This window comes from Eptatretus burgeri, chromosome 12 (assembly GCF_056783735.1).
Source record: "Eptatretus burgeri isolate ZD-2024b chromosome 12, Ebu_testis_v1, whole genome shotgun sequence".
NCBI classification, from domain to species: Eukaryota; Metazoa; Chordata; class Myxini; order Myxiniformes; family Myxinidae; genus Eptatretus; species Eptatretus burgeri.
The window spans coordinates 912,501-932,500 of NC_140972.1; the positions used below are offsets into that span (position 1 = coordinate 912,501).

Here is a 20,000-nt window from a genome sequence, read left to right on the forward strand (position 1 = left end):
CACTCCACCACCTCTCTTGGCTCCCACTCCACCACCTCTCTTGGCTCCCACTCCACCACCTCTCTTGGCTCCCACTCCACCACCTCTCTTGGCTCCCACTCCACCACCTCTCTTGGCTCCCACTCCACCACCTCTCTTGGCTCCCACTCCACCACCTCTCTTGGCTCCCACTCCACCACCTCTCTTGGCTCCCACTCCACCACCTCTCTTGGCTCCCACTCCACCACCTCTCTTGGCTCCCACTCCACCACCTCTCTTGGCTCCCACTCCACACACACACACACACACACACACACACACACACACACACACACACACACACACACACACACACACACACACACACACACACACACACACACACACACACACACACACACACACACACACCTGAGAGGGCTCCATTTCACTTTCTGGAACCTCCAGCTCTGGAAAAAAATAAGAGACCACTCCAAAAAAATTTAAAATCAGCATCTCTTCATGTATGGCAGCCATTCCATTCCAGTGTCTGTTGAATTCCAACACAGGCACACCTCATTCTACATAGTGAGGTACTGATTAGGTGATCACCTGAACCAAATCTTATTTAACAAGGAAAAGTATAAAAACCACTGCTGTGGTCATCACCATCCTCTTGCAATAGGACCAGCTGGATGGGAAAAACAGTGCTTGTAGTACCTCAAAAGTAATTGGAATCAAAAAAATAACTATTGACCATGCCAAAAGAGTTGAAAAAAGTTTTGAGTGAGGAAAAGAAGGGTTCAATTCTGGCTTTACTGGCAGAGGGATACAGTGAGCGTCACGTTGCTTCCCTCCTTAAAATTTCAAAGACGGCGGTTTATAAGAACAAGGTCAAGCAACAGACATTTGGGACAACGAAGCTACAGACCTGCAGAGGGCGAAAACGACTTTCCACTGACTGGGATGATCACCAACTCATTCGAATGTCACTCAACCGTAGGATGACATCAAGTGACATGCAAAAAGAATGGCAAACGGCAGCTGGGGTGAAGTGTACGGCGAGGACAGTTTGAAACAGGCTCCTAGGGGCAGGGCTGAAGTCGTGCAAAGCTAAAAAAAAGCTCTTCATCAATGAGAAGTAAAGAAGAGCCAGGCTGAGTTTTACAAAAGACCATAAGGATTGGACCGTAGAGGACTGGAGTAAGGTCATCTTCTCTGATGAGTCCAATTTTCAGCTTTGCCCAACAGTCATCTAATGGTTAGACGGAGACCTGGAGAGGCCTATAAGCCACAGTGTCTCGCACCCACTGTGAAATTTGGTGGAGGATCGGTGATGATCTGGGGGTGCTTCAGCAAGGCTGGAATCGGGCAGATTTGTCTTTGTGAAGGACTCATGAATCAAGCCACGTACAAGGTTGTCCTGGAAGAACACTTGCTTCCTTCTGCTCTGACAATGTTCCCCAACTCTGAGGATTGGTTTTTCCAGCAGGACAATGCTCCATGCCATACAGCCAGGTCAATCAAAGTGTGGATGGAGGACAATCAGATCAAGACCCTGTGTTGGCCAGCCCAATCTCCAGACCTGAACCCTATTGAAAACCTCTGGAATGTGGTCAAGAGGAAGATGGATGGTCACAAGCCATCAAACAAAGCCGAGCTGCTTGAATTTTTGTGCCAGGAGTGGCATAAAGTCACCCCACAGCAATGTGAAAGACTGGTGGAGAGCATGCCAAAGCGCATGAAAGCTGTGATTGAAAATCAGGGTTATTCCACAAAATATTGATTTTTTGAACTCTTCCTAAGTTAAAACATTAGTATTGTGTTGTTTTAAAATGAATATGAACTTGTTTTGTTTGTATTATTTGAGGTCTGAAAACACTGAATCTTTGTTGTTATTTTGACCAGTTGTCATTTTCTGCAAATCAATGCTCTAAATGACAATATTTTTTATTCGGAATATGGGAGAAATGTTGGCAGTAGTTTATAGAATAAAACAAAAATGTTCATTTTACTCAAACACATACCTATAAATAGTAAAACCAGAAAAACTGATAATTTTGCAGTGGTCTCTTAATTTTTTCCAGAGCTATATATATGGACACACACACACACACACACACACACACACACACACACACACACACACACACACACACACACACACACACACACACACACACACACACACACACACACACACCTTTCTTTTGACAGATATATTTTCCTCTATTTGTATCAAAGCTGGCTTCCAAAGCCAGGTGTGTACACATGCTTGTCCTTACTTGGAAATCAACTTCTCAGGGCCGACTGCACCTTCGTTTGTAGCTGAGTCCTGCTCTTGGTTCTCGTTTTGAGCCCCCACGTCACCTTGCTGCTCGATGCTGTTTTTTCAATCCAAAGCTTTCCACATTATCAGCATCTCCCACAAAATATATAGCTTGTGCTTTCTCATTGAAGACAGGTTTGTAGCCTCTTTTCTACCACCTTTCTTTTAATCTTGTTCTTCCACTTCCAACTGTCCTCCTCTTCTAGTTTAACTCAGGATGAATGAGGTCATCCAACATCCCCCTTGTCAACCTTTAAAAGTAAAGGCTTCTTTTCCCCTTGTGTGTCGTCTCGTCCCTTGTTTTTTTTCTTCGAGTGGGTGTTTCTTGCGAAAATCGAAGATTTTTCAGGTATATTGGTTGGTTGGTTGCATTATCCTGTCTGTCTGTGTATGGTTATCGCCTGGAGGTCACAATTTTAAACCGATCATCACAAAACTTCACCACATGGTAGAGTTCGCCATAAGTAAGAAGCCTATTGTTTTTGATGGCAAAAGGTCAACAAATTTGTTACATTTCTAAAATCCTCAATTTTCATCCCATTGGCTTGAAATTTGAATATCAGTTTACTGAATTCAACCACAAATTATTTCTGAGGTCAGCATAGGCCAAAAGGTCAACATCGGCTGAATTTCTAAAAAAAAGATTGATTTCATCTGATTGACTTGAAATTTGAAGAGTTGCATATTTGGTCAAAGATCAAATTTGTTTTTTTGGATTTCAATGGTATTGTTCTCTGTATGGCATCTTTCTTGTTTTTTGTTTGCCAACTCTGGTTATTCTCTTTTGGCCTGGTTGAGATTCATTCATCCTGTGTCGCTTCACTTCTCCACAAGGTGGGTTGGTTGGTGGTGCTCGTTGGTGCTTCTTCTTCTACTTTTGTCGTTGCACTTTTCCCAGCTACTTCAAAACACAGGCTGTGAGAACCTTCAGATCATTGCAATCAGGGAGATACTTCTTTATTTTTTTTTTGAGGAGCCATTTTCATTATATCCCCACATCTGCATCAGTGTTCTGCAGCATCCAATGCAAGTCCTGAGGTGATTTAGACACAACCAGCTTCACCATGTTTTTCTGGCTCCTTTCAGCAAGGATTGCTCATGGTCAAATGACAGCTTGTGAGACTTTATTGCATGTGTGTTAACTCGGCATCCATCCTGAAGCTGTGGGGGTTGCCATCCAGGGGCTAAACAACATGAAGGAAGCTCTTCCTGGATTTCACCCTCTTGGGTGCTGGCCTGTGTTGAAAGAGTGGGTGGCGAGAGTCGCATTTTTGTTTGTGAGGAGACTGTCCTCCATAATACCGCATAGAAAAAACATCACCTTTTTATACCATATTCTGGTGGAGCAATACCACACAGCAAGTAGAGATCGTCCACGCACGTTTGTTTAAGACAACCAGAAACAGCTCTGCCTGCCATGTTGAGGACTGGATCCATTGTCATGGCGTGTGAGGAGCGACCCCAAACAGGACCAGCATAATTGGCTGCTGAATAGCACAGGGCAAGGGCAGTACTTCATATCTTCCCTGGGTCTGTTCCCCATTTGGAGTTGGTCAGCTTTCTCAAGATGTTGTTTCAGGTTCCTACCTTCGCGTTTGTCTGTGTGACATGATCTTTGTAGCTGATGGTGCAGTCCAGGGTAACTCAAAAGTATATTGACCTTGGGTTGTGAGTAACTCTTCTCATATCAGTGGACATTCAGCTGGAGGAACCTAGGGTGCTAAAGGGAAAGAGAGGAAAGACAAAGTTGATAGAGAACTTGCAAATCCACTCACCTGTTTCTGAAAGAATATAGGTCTCAGTTTCTTCCATTTGCTGAGAAACATTCCACTGACATGCTTGTTGAACATGTAGATTATATGGTGGAACTAATACCCCACACTCCCTCCCCCACCCTTCCCCTCTCCCTAAATGCTTGTGATTCCCTTTCCCTTCTTTCACCACTGTCACCTCCTAACCCACTTCCTCTCGACGACTGAACTTTCCACACGACTGTCTTCTTCTTTTCCTTAACATCCCCTCTTTCTCTAAACTTCTGCTTTTCTCACCAATAAATAATCTCCTTGATGAACGGAGCATTTTAATTGGTTATATGAATGCTGTTTAACAATGTAAGTGGCTATCGCTTGCTGATTGGATTACTCGTCACCATGTTTGTATATTTCGTTCATTTTTTTCATGCGAGACAAGTTAATCGATGGATCTGTAATCAATTGGCGATACCACACAAACAAATGGCAGAGCCTTCCTGTCCTGTTAGGGGAGGATTAATAAATGACTCCTCTTGTCGGTGAAGGTTCGTGTCTGTCTACATCAGCAGCCAAGTAGAACAATGGATGAAGTCGACAGGATGTTTGTTGATTGAGCTATGCTAACTGCCATGGGAAGCAAGGAGAAATTGACATTTTGGTTGGTAGGCCTCAATATGCTTTAAGCCCCAGTGGTCAATAAATGAATGAACCAGTCACAAATTGCAATAGGATGATTCTATTTAGATTGTATCAACAACGACTAGACTCTAGAGAGTTCATGGAGCTCCTTACCCCATGCAGTCTGAAGGAAAAAGGACATGGGAGGTGTCTGCGAGTGGAAATTTTATTGGTTGAGATGATGTAAAATGCCCTTATTTTTTTTTCCAAGTACACCCAGTCCCCGACATTCGCGGCTTTAACACTTGCAGGTTCCACGTATTTGCGGTTGATAATTTGCTACATGCTACGGCATTCGTGGGAAATTGCCCCACGTATTCACAGTTTTTGTGAAGGTTTTTGTTTGTTTGTTTTTTCCACGAGCCACGCACAAAGCAACTGGATGTACGTACAGTACAATACTGTGTGCACGCAAAAACATCTCTTCCACGAGCCGCGAACACGGCTGCTTCCTATACGTGTATTGTAGGTTCGCGAGACGTGTTGCACGTCTCACCAGTCTAACACATCATTCCCCGTGAGTTGCTTGTAGAATGAAAACACTAACAGCATCTCTAGCATAACTAACAGCATCGATGTATCCATTAATTGCCAGGTCACCACATATGGACATGACACAATGGAAACATTCAGCGCATCTTCATGTAAATCACTATCTTGCTATGAACAGCACCATCTGAGCTGTTACATTTTAAAAACGCTCAGCATAATCTGCCTCCAGATAGGAAATATGTCATATCCTGAGTTAAAGGATGGAAGCGTTTAGCATATCTCTTCGTGTCATTAGCAGCTTGCTACATAGACCAATTGCACAATGGTATCACTCAGCACATCTATTATCAGCTGTCGAATACAGCATCACCTGTAAAAATCCCCCACAAACTGCACAGACTACTCACCTTGTCCTGGATCGCCCTCATTCTTGTCCCATTGCTCTGACCTGTGTATTGCCTCTCGCTCCGTTCACTCTTCGAAAATTGCTCCCAAGGATTGAGCATAACACTCAGAAGGGTATGCCTCTAAACGGGCTAGTGATACGGAAGGCGAAACTCCTGCACGACCATCGCTCTGGCATGGGTGGTGCAAGCACAAGCGGGGTGGGAACAAGCGGCACCTCCAGCCCTTTTACAGGGAGCAGGGGGTGGTTCCACTGCTTCAAGGCACGACATTTGTGCAACGTCAACCTCGAGGGGAGCGTGCCTCAACGTCAATCTCGAGGGAAGCGACCACGACGCGGCCAAAGTATTCCTTGTGGAACTCGAGAGCCTCATCAAGAAGAAGGGGTATCTGCCTGAGCAGGTGTTTAAGGCTGATGAGACTGGCTTGTTGTGGAAAAATATGCCGACCAGAACGTTAATCTCTCAGCACGAGAGCAAAGCAGCCGTCTTCAAGGCCGCAAAGGACCGGGTATCTATTCTCTGCGGAAACTCCAAAGAGGACTTCATGGTAAAGCCCATGATACTCTACAATTCCCTGAACCAACATGTGCTGCCCGTGTACTGGAGGGTGAACAGGAAGGCATGGGTGACGTCTGAACTTTTTATGGACTGGTTCCATAACTGTTTCGTTCCTCATGTTAAGAGATACCTGGCAAGAAAGAACCTTTCGTTCAAGGTACTCATGCTGCTTGACAACGCTTCTGGCCACCCCACAGACCTGAACGGCGCTCACCCGAACGTTGAGGTCATGTTCCTGCCGTCGAACACCACCTCCCTTATCCAGTTGCTTGACCAGGGGGTAATATCAACTTTCAAGACTTGTTACACCCAGCGCACCTCAACTTCATCATTTTTCAAAGTTGTGTGTGCTGTGTTTGTTTAATGAAGAATTGAAACAGGACATCATCATGATGTTTTTTTTGCTTTCTTTCATTGTATGGTTACTTTAAAAAGCATTCTTCAACTAGAATGGCACTTGGTAGAGCGCATACCTCCGCCACGTAATGCCTCATCCACGAGAACATATCGGGCCCAATAAATACATTTTTGAAATATCATGCTTTACAATACTATATAGTTTTTGGCCCTATCTCTCAATGGTGAAGAATGACTTTGAGAATTAAATAATTATCGTATCCAGATCCAGATCCAGATCTTCACCAAAATCAAATCAGTTCATCCTTGTCGCACACTGAACCTGTCCACAAAATTTCATCTGGATCCGTCCACAACTTTGAGATATCCTGCACACAGACAAACAAACAAGCAGTCATAGACTGGTACTTGCGAAATCGTCAACTTGACCTCTGACCTTGTCTAATAAAAGCTGCCTCGAGAGAAGGTAGTGACGCAAACCAGAAGTTTCTACGATGATTCTGTACCAAACCATCAAAAATCGAATGTTTGACCTCACTGTGACCTTGACCTTTGACCGATTTTTGACCAAAATCTAATCAGCGCTAGCCATCACCCTCCTGAATCACGTGGTGTAATTTGACATTGGTAGCGTCTTCCGTTCTTGAGTTATATCTTTTTTTTTTTTTCGATGTTTGACCTCACTGTGACCTTGACCTTTGATCGATTTTGACCAAAATCTAATCAGCGCAAGCCATCACCATCCTGAATCACGTGGTGTAATTTGACATTGGTAGCTTCTTCTGTTCTCGAGTTATCGTGCGCACGCACGCACACACACACACACACACACACACACACACACACACACACACACACACACACACACACACACACACACACACACACACACACACACACACACACACACACACACACACACACACACACACACACACACAACGGAATTCATCAATATACTTACGAAATCTAAACAGATAAAAATGGGTGAAAACATGACCACTTTCACCTTCGGTGGCGGAGGTCATAAATTTGATAACGGTACCTGCTCTTGTCATTTTTTTTATTTGTAAGCATATTTAATGAAACTGTACTTTCGCGGGGTTTCCCCGGAACATATCCCCCGTGAATGTCGGGGTCCTGGTGTACTGCAAAATGAAAGTGTTTTAAAAGTGCTAAAAATGTGATTTGTGTTCTGCAGTGTCAATTATGTCATTCAATTGAAATAAAATAAAGATTTTAAATGTTGTTAAAAAAAATAATAAGAAAAACCCCTTTTTTTCCCAGAAGTTTACCACTGTTGACCCAGTGTCTTGCACACCACCTTATTTATCACATTGCATGAGTTATTCATGCCTGTTGTTTGTGTTCATGATGTACTTAAGAGTAAGTTTCCTGTTTGGAATGATTTTCAATTTTGTTTGACTGCCAGGCAGGCATACACAGTAAAATAATTATCTCACTCCTCTCTATGCATGTGTGATTGGGTCTAATTCAGATCCAACGTACTGTTTAACTTCAGGTTCGTTTTTCTGATTCATTTTGAATATATAACATTCATTTGAAAGGAAGTAGTTCTCGATCATAAACTGCCTTCTACAGACAGACAAAGTGAACCAATTGCTTAACCCCACTTTTCGCTTCATGTGGATGGGGTAAAAAATATCTGGGCTGGAGGTAGTCGGCAGGATGTTGATTGAGGTATGCTAACTGCCATGGGAAGCGAGGGGTAACTGACGTTTGTGGTGGTAAGCCTTAATCTGCTTTAAACCTCAAACTGGTCAATAAATAAATGAATGAACCAATCACAAATTGCGAATGGATGATTGCACGTAAAAAAGTGTGACTGCCGGAGATTTAAATTGTGTATTATACGTACGTCTCGGGCGTTAACCCAAACAGGTATTTTACTCTGACCAACATGTTAATGCCTGAAACGTCAGCTTTCCATTCCTTTTCCCGGTGTTTTGTATACCACAACCAATGCCAAGTTTATTTTGTCCATTGTTTTAACTCTTCCAAATATTGGGACATCTTGATGGTTTCGCTGCTATTTTGAAGCTGCACAGATGTTAAATGTTTGGTTCGTTTTCATTTGAAGGTTTCCATATTTCTTTACAGGAGAAGAAACTCAAGAGTAAAAAGAAGAAAACAAATATGCCTGGTGGTGGTGGGTTCAAGGTCAGCTTGAAAAATGATTTTGATAGCTACGGTGTAGTGGATGACTCGTACCACGAGTACGATGACTTCATGTGAGGTCAAGTGCTTGAACTTTGCCCCGATCTCCACCATCTTGCTCGTTTTCTGCATAGCTGAGGCCCATGGTTGGGACGGCCTGGCGGCTTGGACTCTCCACTGTGGAAATGCTGCCATATCCATTTGCCCTCCTCCCTCACTGGGTCTCAGCAGTGGGCTCTTCCCTTCCCTTTTTCTTTTTCTTTCTAATTGGTCTTAGCCTGCCCTGTGTGACGCTTAAGTGACATGGAATGTTATACAGCATACTGTTGAAAGTCATTGCTGTTTATAACTGATTTAAATGCATTTAATGATTGTCATTTACTTTCGTCCTTTGCTTTTTGATGCTTTATTTTGAATCAAAACTGCAATGCTCTTGCTTCACCAGTTACTGCTCACCGTGTGATTTAAATTTTGCTGAAAGTTGTCATTCGGTGATGCTGTCATGGTTCAAAATGGGGGAAGTGTTTTGATCTTCCAGTAGTTTATTTAATAAAGGTTGGGGCTCAAAAAAAAAAGATGTTGATCTTGTTTAAGTATTGATGTAGAGCAATATCAAACTGTTAAGATCCATTTCAAACAGTCCAACCTTTGATGCATTGTATTGAAAGAATTGTACACTACTATATGCTCAACTGTCATGGTCTCAGCAGAATTTGACCTGATGCCGTGAATGGTGTAGCTCGTGGGGTGACTGCCGGAAATAATTACAGTGCAGAAAACTGCAGATGGGTAAAGGGAACGGGGAGTGGTGGGGGTGGAAGTCATGCAACAATGTCGTGACGGTGATGGTACCAACTTTTAGTGGATGAAAACTGTCAGATTGAGCTGGATCTTTGCACATATCGCATGTATTCAGTGGTCTGGCATCCTGTTCTGCTTAATCAGCTCACTGCCTGCAGCGTGCAGGACTGCCTTCATACCTGGCTTTTATACTTCCTCCGCTCGTGCTATCAATGGAACCCTGTCCGTCCCTCTCCCAGTGGAGGCTGGAAGTGCCCCAAGACAATGTCTGGGATTCAGTCCATACAATATATATATATATATATATATATATATATATATATATATATATATATATATATATATATATATATATATATACACATGCACAGGAAAGCAGTACAACATAGCTGGTAGCAGACGACAGACCGTACACGGTGTACTTGCAAAATGCAAGTGGTACTATGGAACGCCAAGACTTCCCAAACATTGTCGGCATGTCCGCTAAGTGCCACAGCAATTTCAGAGAGATCGTGTGACGGCGAGCAGAGTTTTTAGTGTGCAAGCTTGGTATTATAAAATATATATATATATATATATATATATATATATATATATATATATATATATATATATATATATATATATATATATATATATATAATCAATTTGTATGATGTTCTGTAGAACAATCTTTTCCTTTTTTGCAGATGATTCAACATTGTGTTGTACAGTCTCCCATCTCACTGACATGCAGGCAGTAGTTGTCACCCTTTGCTGATATGGAATTCATTAGTTGCTGGTTTGACAATGGAGATCAGTCTCATTGTTTAATTCCAGAATGATCATCAAAATAACACACATCTTGACTTCCATGATCAGCTCTTGGAAGAGATTCAGTTTCTTGAACTTTTAGGAACTTGCCCTCAGTCATGACCTCTCCTGGGCTGATCATGTAGCAAAGCCTATTTAAAGGTAGGGGCATATTGGGCATCCTCTGTCATTCCTTATTCTTTTTTTTTCTTTTTTTTTTTAAAAACGGCTATTCTGCTCACGTTTTATCCGTAGCTCGGAATACTGTTCTTCCCATACTCGGTACTATAGCATCATATCTCTGTGATTCTGTGGAATGTAATGCTCTCGACTTTATTGGGATCTCTTGCAATGAGGCCGACATATTGTTGTTCTCACATCACAATAATGTTGGTGTCGCCTCCTGCCCAACCTCTCCAGTTGATTTCCTGCTGCTGTTTAAGCCATTAAACCTTCACCGGCTCTTCCAACGCACACACGCCTTGATAAACTCTCAAAAACTCAACCTTACTCCCCACCTCCATTCATTTGTTCCTCTTTCCTCCCCATTTCTGAAATTACCTTCCAGAGGTAGTTCAACCTCATTATTCCCTTCTCTCCAGGGCTTCAAGCAGGCAATACAATCACAATCTCCTCTCACTCCCCTCCCCCACCCCCAGTCCCCACCTATAATATTTAGACTCTCCTCCCCCCCCCCCTCCTCTCACTTACACGTTCTCCCACACTCTGTTCCTCATTCCCTTGTGTGTTGCATCCACATGCTTCTCCACCATCAGTGCATTGTCTTTTATCCCCTCTGCTTGCATTTCTTTGAACCAAGATACGCACCTATGGTGAAAATTTCATGTCAATCGGATAAGTGTTTGCAGAGAAAATTAGCATGGATGGACGGACGGACGGATAACCTGAAAACATGTCACCGGCGACTGTGAGAGGAGGCATAAAAATTCTCCATTATTTTGGAGCCACTTTTACTTTAATCATCTATATACTGTTTATATATATATATATATATATATATATATATATATATATATATATATATATATATATATATATATATATATATATATATATATATATATATATATATACAGTGAGGAGAACAATTATTTGATACACTGCCGATTTTGCAGGTTTTCCCACTTACAAAGCACGTAGAGGTCTGTAATTTTTATCATAGGTACACTTCAACTGTGAAAGACGGAATCGAAAACAAAAATCCTGAAAATCACATTGTATGATTTTTAGATAATTAATTTGCATTTTATTGCATGAAATAAGTATTTGATACATCAGAAAAACAGAACTTAATATTTGGTAGAGAAACCTTTGTTTGCAATTAGAGAGATCAGACGTTTCCTGTAGTTCTTAACCATGTTTGCACAGACTGCAGCAGGGATTTTGGCCCACTCCTGCATACAGATCTTCCCCAGATCCTTCAGGTTTCGGGGCTGTCGCTGGACAACACAGACTTTCAGCTCCCTCCAAAGATTTTCTATTTGGTTCAGGTCTGGTGACTGGCTAGGCCACTCCAGGACCTTGAGATGCTTCTTACGGAGCCACTCCTGAGTTGCCCTGGCTGTGTGTTTCGGGTCGTTGTCATGCTGGAAGACCCAGCCATGCCCCATCTTCAACGCTCTTGTTGAGGGAAGGAGGTTGTTGGCCAAGATCTCGCGATACATGACCCATCCATCTTCCCCTCAATACGGTGCAGTCGTCCTGTCCCCTTTGCAGAAAAGCATCCCCAATGAATGATGTTTCCACCTCCATGCTTCACGGTTGGGATGGTGTTCTTGGGGTTGTACTCATCCTTCTTCTTCCTCCAAACACAGCGAGTGGAGTTTAAACCAAAAAGCTCTATTTTGGTCTCATCAGACCACATGACCTTCTCCCATTCCTCCTCTGGATCATCCAGATGGTCATTGGCAAACTTCAGACGGGCCTGGACGTGCGCTGGCTTGAGCATAGGGACCTTGCGTGCGCTGGCTTGAGCATAGGGACCTTGCGTGCGCTGCAGGATTTTAATCCATGACGGCGTAGTGTGTTACTTATGATTTTCTTTGATACTGTGGTCCCAGCTCTCTTCAGGTCATTGACCAGGTCCTGCCGTGTAGTTCTGGGCTGATCCCTCACCTTTCTCATGATCATTGAGGCTCCACAAGGTGAGATCTTGCATGGAGCCTCAGACCGTGGGAGATTGACTGTTATCTTGAACTTCTTCCATTTTCTAATAATTGCGCCAACAGTTGTTGCCTTCTGACCAAGCTGCTTGCTTATTGTCCTATAGCCCATCCCAGCCTTGTGCAAGTCTACAATTTTGTCCCTGATGTCCTAAGACAGCTCTCTGGTCTTGCCCATTGTGGAGAGGTTGGAGTCTGATTGATTGAGTGTGGACAGCTGTCTTTTATGCAGATAACGAGTTCAAACAGGTGCAGTTAATACAGGTAATGAGTGGAGAATGGGAGGGCTTCTTAAAGACAAAACTAACAGGTCTGTGAGAGCCGGAATTCTTACTAGTTGGTAGGTGATCAAATAGTTATTTCATGCAATAAAATGCAAATTAATTATTTTAAAATCATACAATGTGATTTTCAGGATTTTTGTTTTCGATTCCATCTTTCACAGTTGAAGTGTACCTATGATAAAAAATTACAGACCTCTACGTGCTTTGTAAGTGGGAAAACCTGCAAAATCAGCAGTGTATCAAATACTTCTTCTCCCCACTGTATATGTATATGTATATATATATATATATATATGTATATATGTATACATGTATACATGTATACATGTATACATGTATACATGTATACATGTATACATGTATACATGTATACATGTATACATGTATGTATGTATGTATGTATGTATGTATGTATGTATGTATGTATGTATGTATGTATGTATATATGTATATATATATATATGTATATATATATATATATATATATATATATATATATATATATATATATATATATATATATGTATGTATGTATATATATATATATATATATATTCCAGCAATCTCTGTGTGTCTGTTGGGTAGGCGATGTAGTCGAAAAAACAAAAATTTGTTTTTTGAGATTTGTTCTACCCTTATTGTCAGTATTTAAAATGGCGATTTCAGTTAATACAATGGCGATTTCGATGAAACTTGGTTGGTAGGTTCATACCATGACCTGGTTGTGTGCAAATGAGAACTGTTGCTATGGACACCACCGTTGCCGAGCAAAGGGACTTTGAAATTTTTGAAAAATCATAAAAAATTTATTTTTTTGAAAATCAAAAATCGGCCCACGAGCGACTGTGGGAAGTACATTCAGCCCTATTGTCAAAAATTTCCAGCCGGATCCTATGAAAACTGTCAGAGAAGAGAGACTTTGAATGAACGCTGGTCGAAAACAATAAAAAAACGAAGTTCGTTATATCTCAGAGACTGAGTCAGATATACATGAAACTTGTATGGTAGGTTCATGGTATGTCCTAGTTATGTGTGAGAAAGAAGCGTTGCTGTGGACCCCTCCATTACCTAGCAACGGCCGAAAAACCTCTAAATGTGGGGGCATTTTAACGAAAAAAACAATCTGCAGCATTAACCCTTGAAGCTCGAATGATGAATTTTCTTGTGCTTAATTCTCAGGTCATTCCCCATCGAACGGGCCCATCGCGTCAGGTTCTATTGGGTAGGCGACTACCCATGTCCGCCGACCGGCTTGTTTGTCTGTCTGTGTGTATGCGACCGCCGTTTTTCGATGACCGCCGGTCCAATCTCATTGAAACTTGCCAGGAATATTGCCGGGGACCTGAGGATGTGCCTTTTCGAGGTTTGATAGTAATCGGACGAGCGGTTCCCAAGTTACGGCCATTTACCTGTCAACCAATGACAGGACACGGTGCTATGACATCACGAATGACGTCACAATTAATGTTTATTTATTATTATTATTATTTTTTGCACGATTGATGTCACAATTCTTCTTCGTTTGGTATGACGTCACAATCGACGCTGGGGACCTGAGTATGTGTCTTTTCACGGTTTGATATTAATCGGCCAAGCGGTTCCCAAGTTACGACCATTTATCTGTCAACCAATGACAAGACACGGTTCGATGACGCCACAATGTTTATTTATTTATTTTTGCACCATTGACATCACACGAGGGGGAGGGGAGAGTGGGGGCGAGAGAGGGGGGGTGAGGGAGAGGGGCGGTGAGGGAGAGGGGCGGTGAGGGAGAGGGGCGTCACAATTCAAGAGACGGGGAGAGAGAGAGGGGGCAAGAGAGGGGAGGGAGAGAGAGTGAGAGAGAGGGGGCATTACAATTGAAGAGAGGGGGAGTGAGGAGGGGGTGTCAAAATTCTTCTTCGTTTGATATGACGTCACAATTGACGCTGGGGACCTGAGTATGTTTCCCAAGTTAGGCCAAAAAAAAAAAAATGTTGCATTGGCGTAACCCGCCCGACCCTAAAAATTCCGCCGACCCTACGTTTTTTTTTTTGTTTTTTTGCTATCGATTTCAAGTATCTTGTTGATTGCGATCGCGATCGCAAAAACCTGGAAGTGTTTCGGACAGAACCCGCCGACAAAAAGGGTGGTACTCGAGCCGGGGGAGATTTTGGGAGGGATTTATTAGGAAAGAAAAAAAAAAAAAGATCCCGACCGACCTACCCTATTTTTCAGTGACCCGTTACGCCAATGCAACATTTTTTTTTTTGGCCTTATGGCCATTTATGATACGGTTGGTCCGATCTCATTGAAACAATGCCCCAATCCAGCCGTCGTTTATGAGAGCGAAGGAACGAAGCTGCACATCCTGGCACGCACCTACGGGCCCGCACTAGTATATATAAAAATGAAAAGCATGGTAAGTCAGTGAAGACTATATTGTATGCCTATTAATCACGTCCTGTTTAAATGTTAATTCCCCAAGACCGTTAAGACTCCAAAATATCCTGAGGACCCAAAAGACCATGAGGACCCGACCCAAAAGACCCGGAGGACCCAAAAGTCAAGACCCTGAAGACCCAAAAGTCACCGAGGACCCTGAAGACGCAAAAGTCAGCGAGGACCCTGAAGACCCAAAATACCCCCTTACACTCTTCAGACAGATTAAACAGCTGTTTAATCTGTAGACCCTTGACCATTTAGACCACTTGATCCTTTTCTATCACAAATTTCAAATAAATATATCACTAATATGACAAATAAAGTTGTTGAAAAGAAATGTTTGTGTTATGATTGGTGTAAATCATGACAACACAGCAAATCTGTGACGTCAATCTCTGCAATGGTGTGGGGAGAGGCGAGCGTCGCGAGCCGATCCACGCTAGTGCAATTATAATTTTATTTGGTGATATAAAAGTGTGTCCGTGTCCAGAACTCCAAAACCATGAAACCTCGCAGCCTGAATCTTTGCATGCATATGAAAGGAAGTCCAAGGAAGTGCATGAGTGAAAATTGGGTGTTTGGCTTGATTAAAACACACCTTTTGAATATAATTAACAGCCTTATTAATTATATCCTTTATCAGGTGCATCCTCAGTTACCGCGCTCTCCCTCGCTGGGGTCTTAATTTGCCATTTTGTTCAGCCTGCTCAACAACGCTTTGAGTTGGAACAGGTCACAACAGTTTAATAACGATAGTGCTCAAAATGTTTTTTTTTCACTTTCCTCATTAATGTCATTGAAAGCCTCATCTACATACCTACAAATAGCTACATACATCACTTTTGTATGTGCAGTAGTTTTCAAATTCGGAGCTTGGAGCAATTTCATGCATTATATGATGTGATTTTACACAATCTACTCTCACGACCAATTCAAGTATATCATCAAAATATAATTTGAGTTTGGTGGATCACATCATGTGGACTAAACAAAATCTGGAGTGAAATCTGAAAATGTTAAGAAACCGGAGATGTTTAGTTTTTTTGTGGGTAAGTGCCATGACCAATCGGCTTGCTATAGCGTGCAAAGCCAATTTTCCTTATCAACCATTTCATTGGAGTGCTTGCTTGAGTGCTTAAGACACTTGCTGGGTGCCCTACAGTCGATTGGTGGTAATAGTTCGTGTCCTGATCGGTATGTACAGTTGGCAGTTGCTACAAGGTTGAGGTATGCAGATAGCACACACAGATGTGGTACAAATGGGTAGATTTGGATCTGTAAAGGGACTCTGTGGGTGTGGGTGCATACCTGCTTGGCATACATGCTTGGTTATGGGTGCCATGGTGGCAAAGTTTCATCCCGTATCTTATAATAATAATAATGATGATGGGTGGTGTACGTTTTAACTTTTAACCTCAGTGTATGAGCAATCACGTTTTCCTTTGTCCTCGTGTCCATTTCAAAAGCAATTTGTTGTTTTATATGAATTGGGTATACTTCAAGAAGGTGACATGGTTTCTTTTTGTGAGTTTCAAAGCAAATTACATTTGATAACACCTGATTTCCGAGATCTTCGAAGTATTAATTTGTTTCCTAAATTAGAGCCAAATAGTGTGTGTGTGTGTGTGTGTGTGTGTGTGTGTGTGTGTGTGTGTGTGTGTGTGTGTGTGTGTGTGTGTGTGTGTGTGTGTGTGTGTGTGTGTGTGTGTGTGTGTGTGTGTGTGTGTGTGTGTGTGTGTGCATTAAGCATAACATTCTCATTCTCTCTTTCTCTTTCTCTTTCTCTTTCTCTTTCTCTTTCTCTTTCTCTTTCTCTTTCTCTTTCTCTTTCTCTTTCTCTTTCTCTTTCTCTTTCTCTCCTCCCCCCCTTCCTCAGCAAAGTGACAGGTAATATTTGTTAGTTATAAATAAATATAGTCATGGGTGCTATTTTCTGGAATTTTGACATCTGAAGTGTAGTCCCCCTTTCCCATCCTCTTCCCCTGGCGTCCCATATTTTAATTCCAAGGATTTGTTCCTGATGATCTTTGTATCGTCCATCTGAAGCAGAAATGACAAAAGCCAAATGGATATCGACAAAGATAGTTTAATATTGGTAATCTGAATGCAACCAAAAAGTTCAACAACAACAAAAACTCTGAGGACACGGGAAACAAATCGAAACGCAGGTAGACTTGGTGACTTGGTTTGAATTCCAAAATCTTTGTGGGGTTAGATGTTGGGTAATAATTGTATTCTTTGTTTGCAATATTGAAATATGTCACAATCACAGGTGACAAAGCATGCAGATTGAAGAATTATGAAAATTAAACATCACAAATGTTTTTGAACATCCTTTTTAGTTTAGATTTGATAATGCAATGAAATACATTTCACATAAATATAATAAATATTATAATTATTCAACGTAAGCAATTTTTAAATTTTAATTGATTCCAATCCAATATGTAGCTCTTCAGTATAACCTGAACATGTTGGAATGGATAGTCAGGAGTCGATCCATCACAGTGAAGAAGCATCTGTTGGTGAGGAAAATAATCTCATCTGATGGATCCCATCCAGTGGGATAGGATTTCCACTGCTTAAGCATAATTTCCTCAAAATCTAGAACTGCATTCGTTGGAGCGCATACCTCCACCAGGCTGAACAGTTTACGCTTTGTATCCCATTGATAGGTCGGATCTGCATCCAGACTTAAACCAAAATCGAATCCGCTTGTTTTTGTCACCTGATCAACTCATCCACCAAGTTTCATCCAAATCCGTTACTAAAGTTGTGAGAGATTGTGCTATATATCGTTTTTAGCCCGATCTCAATGGTGAAGAATCACTTCAAAATTAAAAAAAAAAAACACAGATGGTGTTCATAGAATACATACCCCGTACAGTCTTGAGAAGGAATTGGTTCAACTGTGAGCCAACTCTTCTGGTGGCGGCTATTGTAATTGCAAATGCTCAACTTCTGAGGTAAATGTGTCCAAATTATATGTACACTTAATATGTGCGATATCAAATGGTCATGTAACATGTGGTGAAGTTTCAATTTCCTCCGATGAACAGTTTTCGATGTACGTTCTTAACAAAATGCAGACACGTACGTAAATGCGCGACGGATTGCTTAAACCCACTTTTCGCTTCGTATGCACAGGCTCATTATTGGATCCGGATCTTCACCAAAATCAAATCAATTCTTCCTCATCACACACTCAACCTTTTCATCTAGTTTTGTCCGAATCCATCCATAACTTTTTGATGTGCTGCTCACAGACAAACAGACAGGGGTGAAGACATAACCTCCGTCCATCTTCGGTGGCGGAGGTAATAAACTGATAAATCCATGAATCTGAGCGAAGTATTTAAACTTTGAGAAAGACCCACTCCCTACAGGAAGACGAGGTTATGTGTACTGTATGTACAGTACATGTGCATGCCATTCTACATTGTTGAGGTGCAATTATAAAGTAATTTTCGCCTTAATTATACATTTTCACACCGACTTAGCCTCTGATGCTTTAGATTCGGCCATGTTGTTGGCACCCGGTGGACTTGCTCCGAAACGGGGATTATGGACTTGGTCTCGATTTCCGTGTCCGTGCGTGCATTCACAACCGTATCTTGGACATGTATGGACCGATTTTATTCATACTTGGCACAAAGACAATACATGATAGTGGACATACGTACGTCAATTTGTTTCGCGATGCGATCAGAAATGGCCTACTGGCGGCCATTTTAGTTGTGAAAAACCCGACATTGAACACGTCCTCAACCATCCGTTGCACATGAATTTATCGATGTTGTTCAAACTTGGCACACAGATAATGAATGATGACTTACATATGCACGTCTTTTTTTTTTTTAACTTTTCTTTTCGAGATCAGATCCAAGTTGGCCGACTGTCGGCCATTTTGTTACTTGAATGTGTCCCCAACTATTTCTCAGACAGGCATTGTCCGATTTTGTTCAAACTTCACACAAGCACAGTACATTATGGCATACACGTGTACGTCCCATTATTTGGTGATCTGATCAAAGATGGCCGGCTGATTATCATGAATAATAATATTATCATGGTTATCATGACCAATATCACCAATATCATGGTTATCATGAATAATAATATTAACATTTTGTAATAACGTTTTATATCATTATTATGCTGTTATCATTATTCCCGACGTACAATTTTAAATGGAAAAATGTCCTGAAGGTGAAATGCTCGATGGCCTGCTTCTTCTTTGCTTGATGTATGGATGACGGAGTGTTATTATTATTATTGTTGTGCCATTATCATAAGACGGAATTTGTCTAATTAATTTGTGGTTATAACTTTTACTCCCAGTAGGTGAGCGACAAGCCAGCGACTCAGCCTCCACACCGCTCGTGTGGAGGGACACATGAATACGTCCAATTTTCCTTCACGTGAGTATAAAACAATGCTTAGCGACCATTACAAATGGGTTTATGCATCGAATAAAGGTCACAGCTGGGTCATAGGGGTGTCAGGGGCAATATCTCATGTCACACTTGAAGCGCTGCCTTGGAGAAATCACATATGAGGCCACAATATGTCATAAATAATCCACATGCAGTCCACATATCATCTGAGGCTAGAAAAATTGAACAGGCAATGGGATAAATTAAATGTTCTTCTTTAACGGTCAACATTATCCCACCGTTCTTGTGAGGTTGGCATGAGTCTTCACGAACCGGCTGGCCAGGCCTGACGTTCGACAAGTTAGGGGAGGAATTTGGAATTTGTTAATGATGCCGGCGATAGCTCGCCAACTCTTCACGTAGTCCACCATG

At 41.8% G+C, this 20,000-nt stretch overlaps 2 protein-coding genes and 1 long non-coding RNA gene across 3 annotated transcripts in view; 2 read left to right on the plus strand and 1 right to left on the minus strand.

Moving 5' to 3' along the window:
- Window positions 1-9,283, plus strand: part of EIF3J (eukaryotic translation initiation factor 3 subunit J) — a 72,766-nt gene extending 63,483 nt beyond the window's left edge. The window contains exon 8 of the mRNA XM_085849224.1: window positions 8,652-9,283. Coding sequence (XP_085705350.1) covers window positions 8,652-8,786 — 135 coding nt within the window. The 3' untranslated portion in view covers window positions 8,787-9,283. The remainder of the gene's footprint in view (window positions 1-8,651) is intronic.
- Window positions 9,284-17,271: 7,988 nt separating this feature from the next.
- SPEF1 (sperm flagellar and cilia associated 1) overlaps window positions 17,272-20,000 on the minus strand; it is an 87,351-nt gene continuing 84,622 nt past the window's right edge. Inside the window, exon 5 of the mRNA XM_085849225.1 lies at window positions 17,272-17,711. Coding sequence (XP_085705351.1) covers window positions 17,695-17,711 — 17 coding nt within the window. The 3' untranslated portion in view covers window positions 17,272-17,694. The remainder of the gene's footprint in view (window positions 17,712-20,000) is intronic.
- The window catches only part of LOC147014959 (uncharacterized), a 17,102-nt gene continuing 16,168 nt past the window's right edge, over window positions 19,067-20,000 (plus strand). Inside the window, exon 1 of the long non-coding RNA XR_015050167.1 lies at window positions 19,067-19,613. This is a non-coding gene — a long non-coding RNA (uncharacterized LOC147014959). The remainder of the gene's footprint in view (window positions 19,614-20,000) is intronic.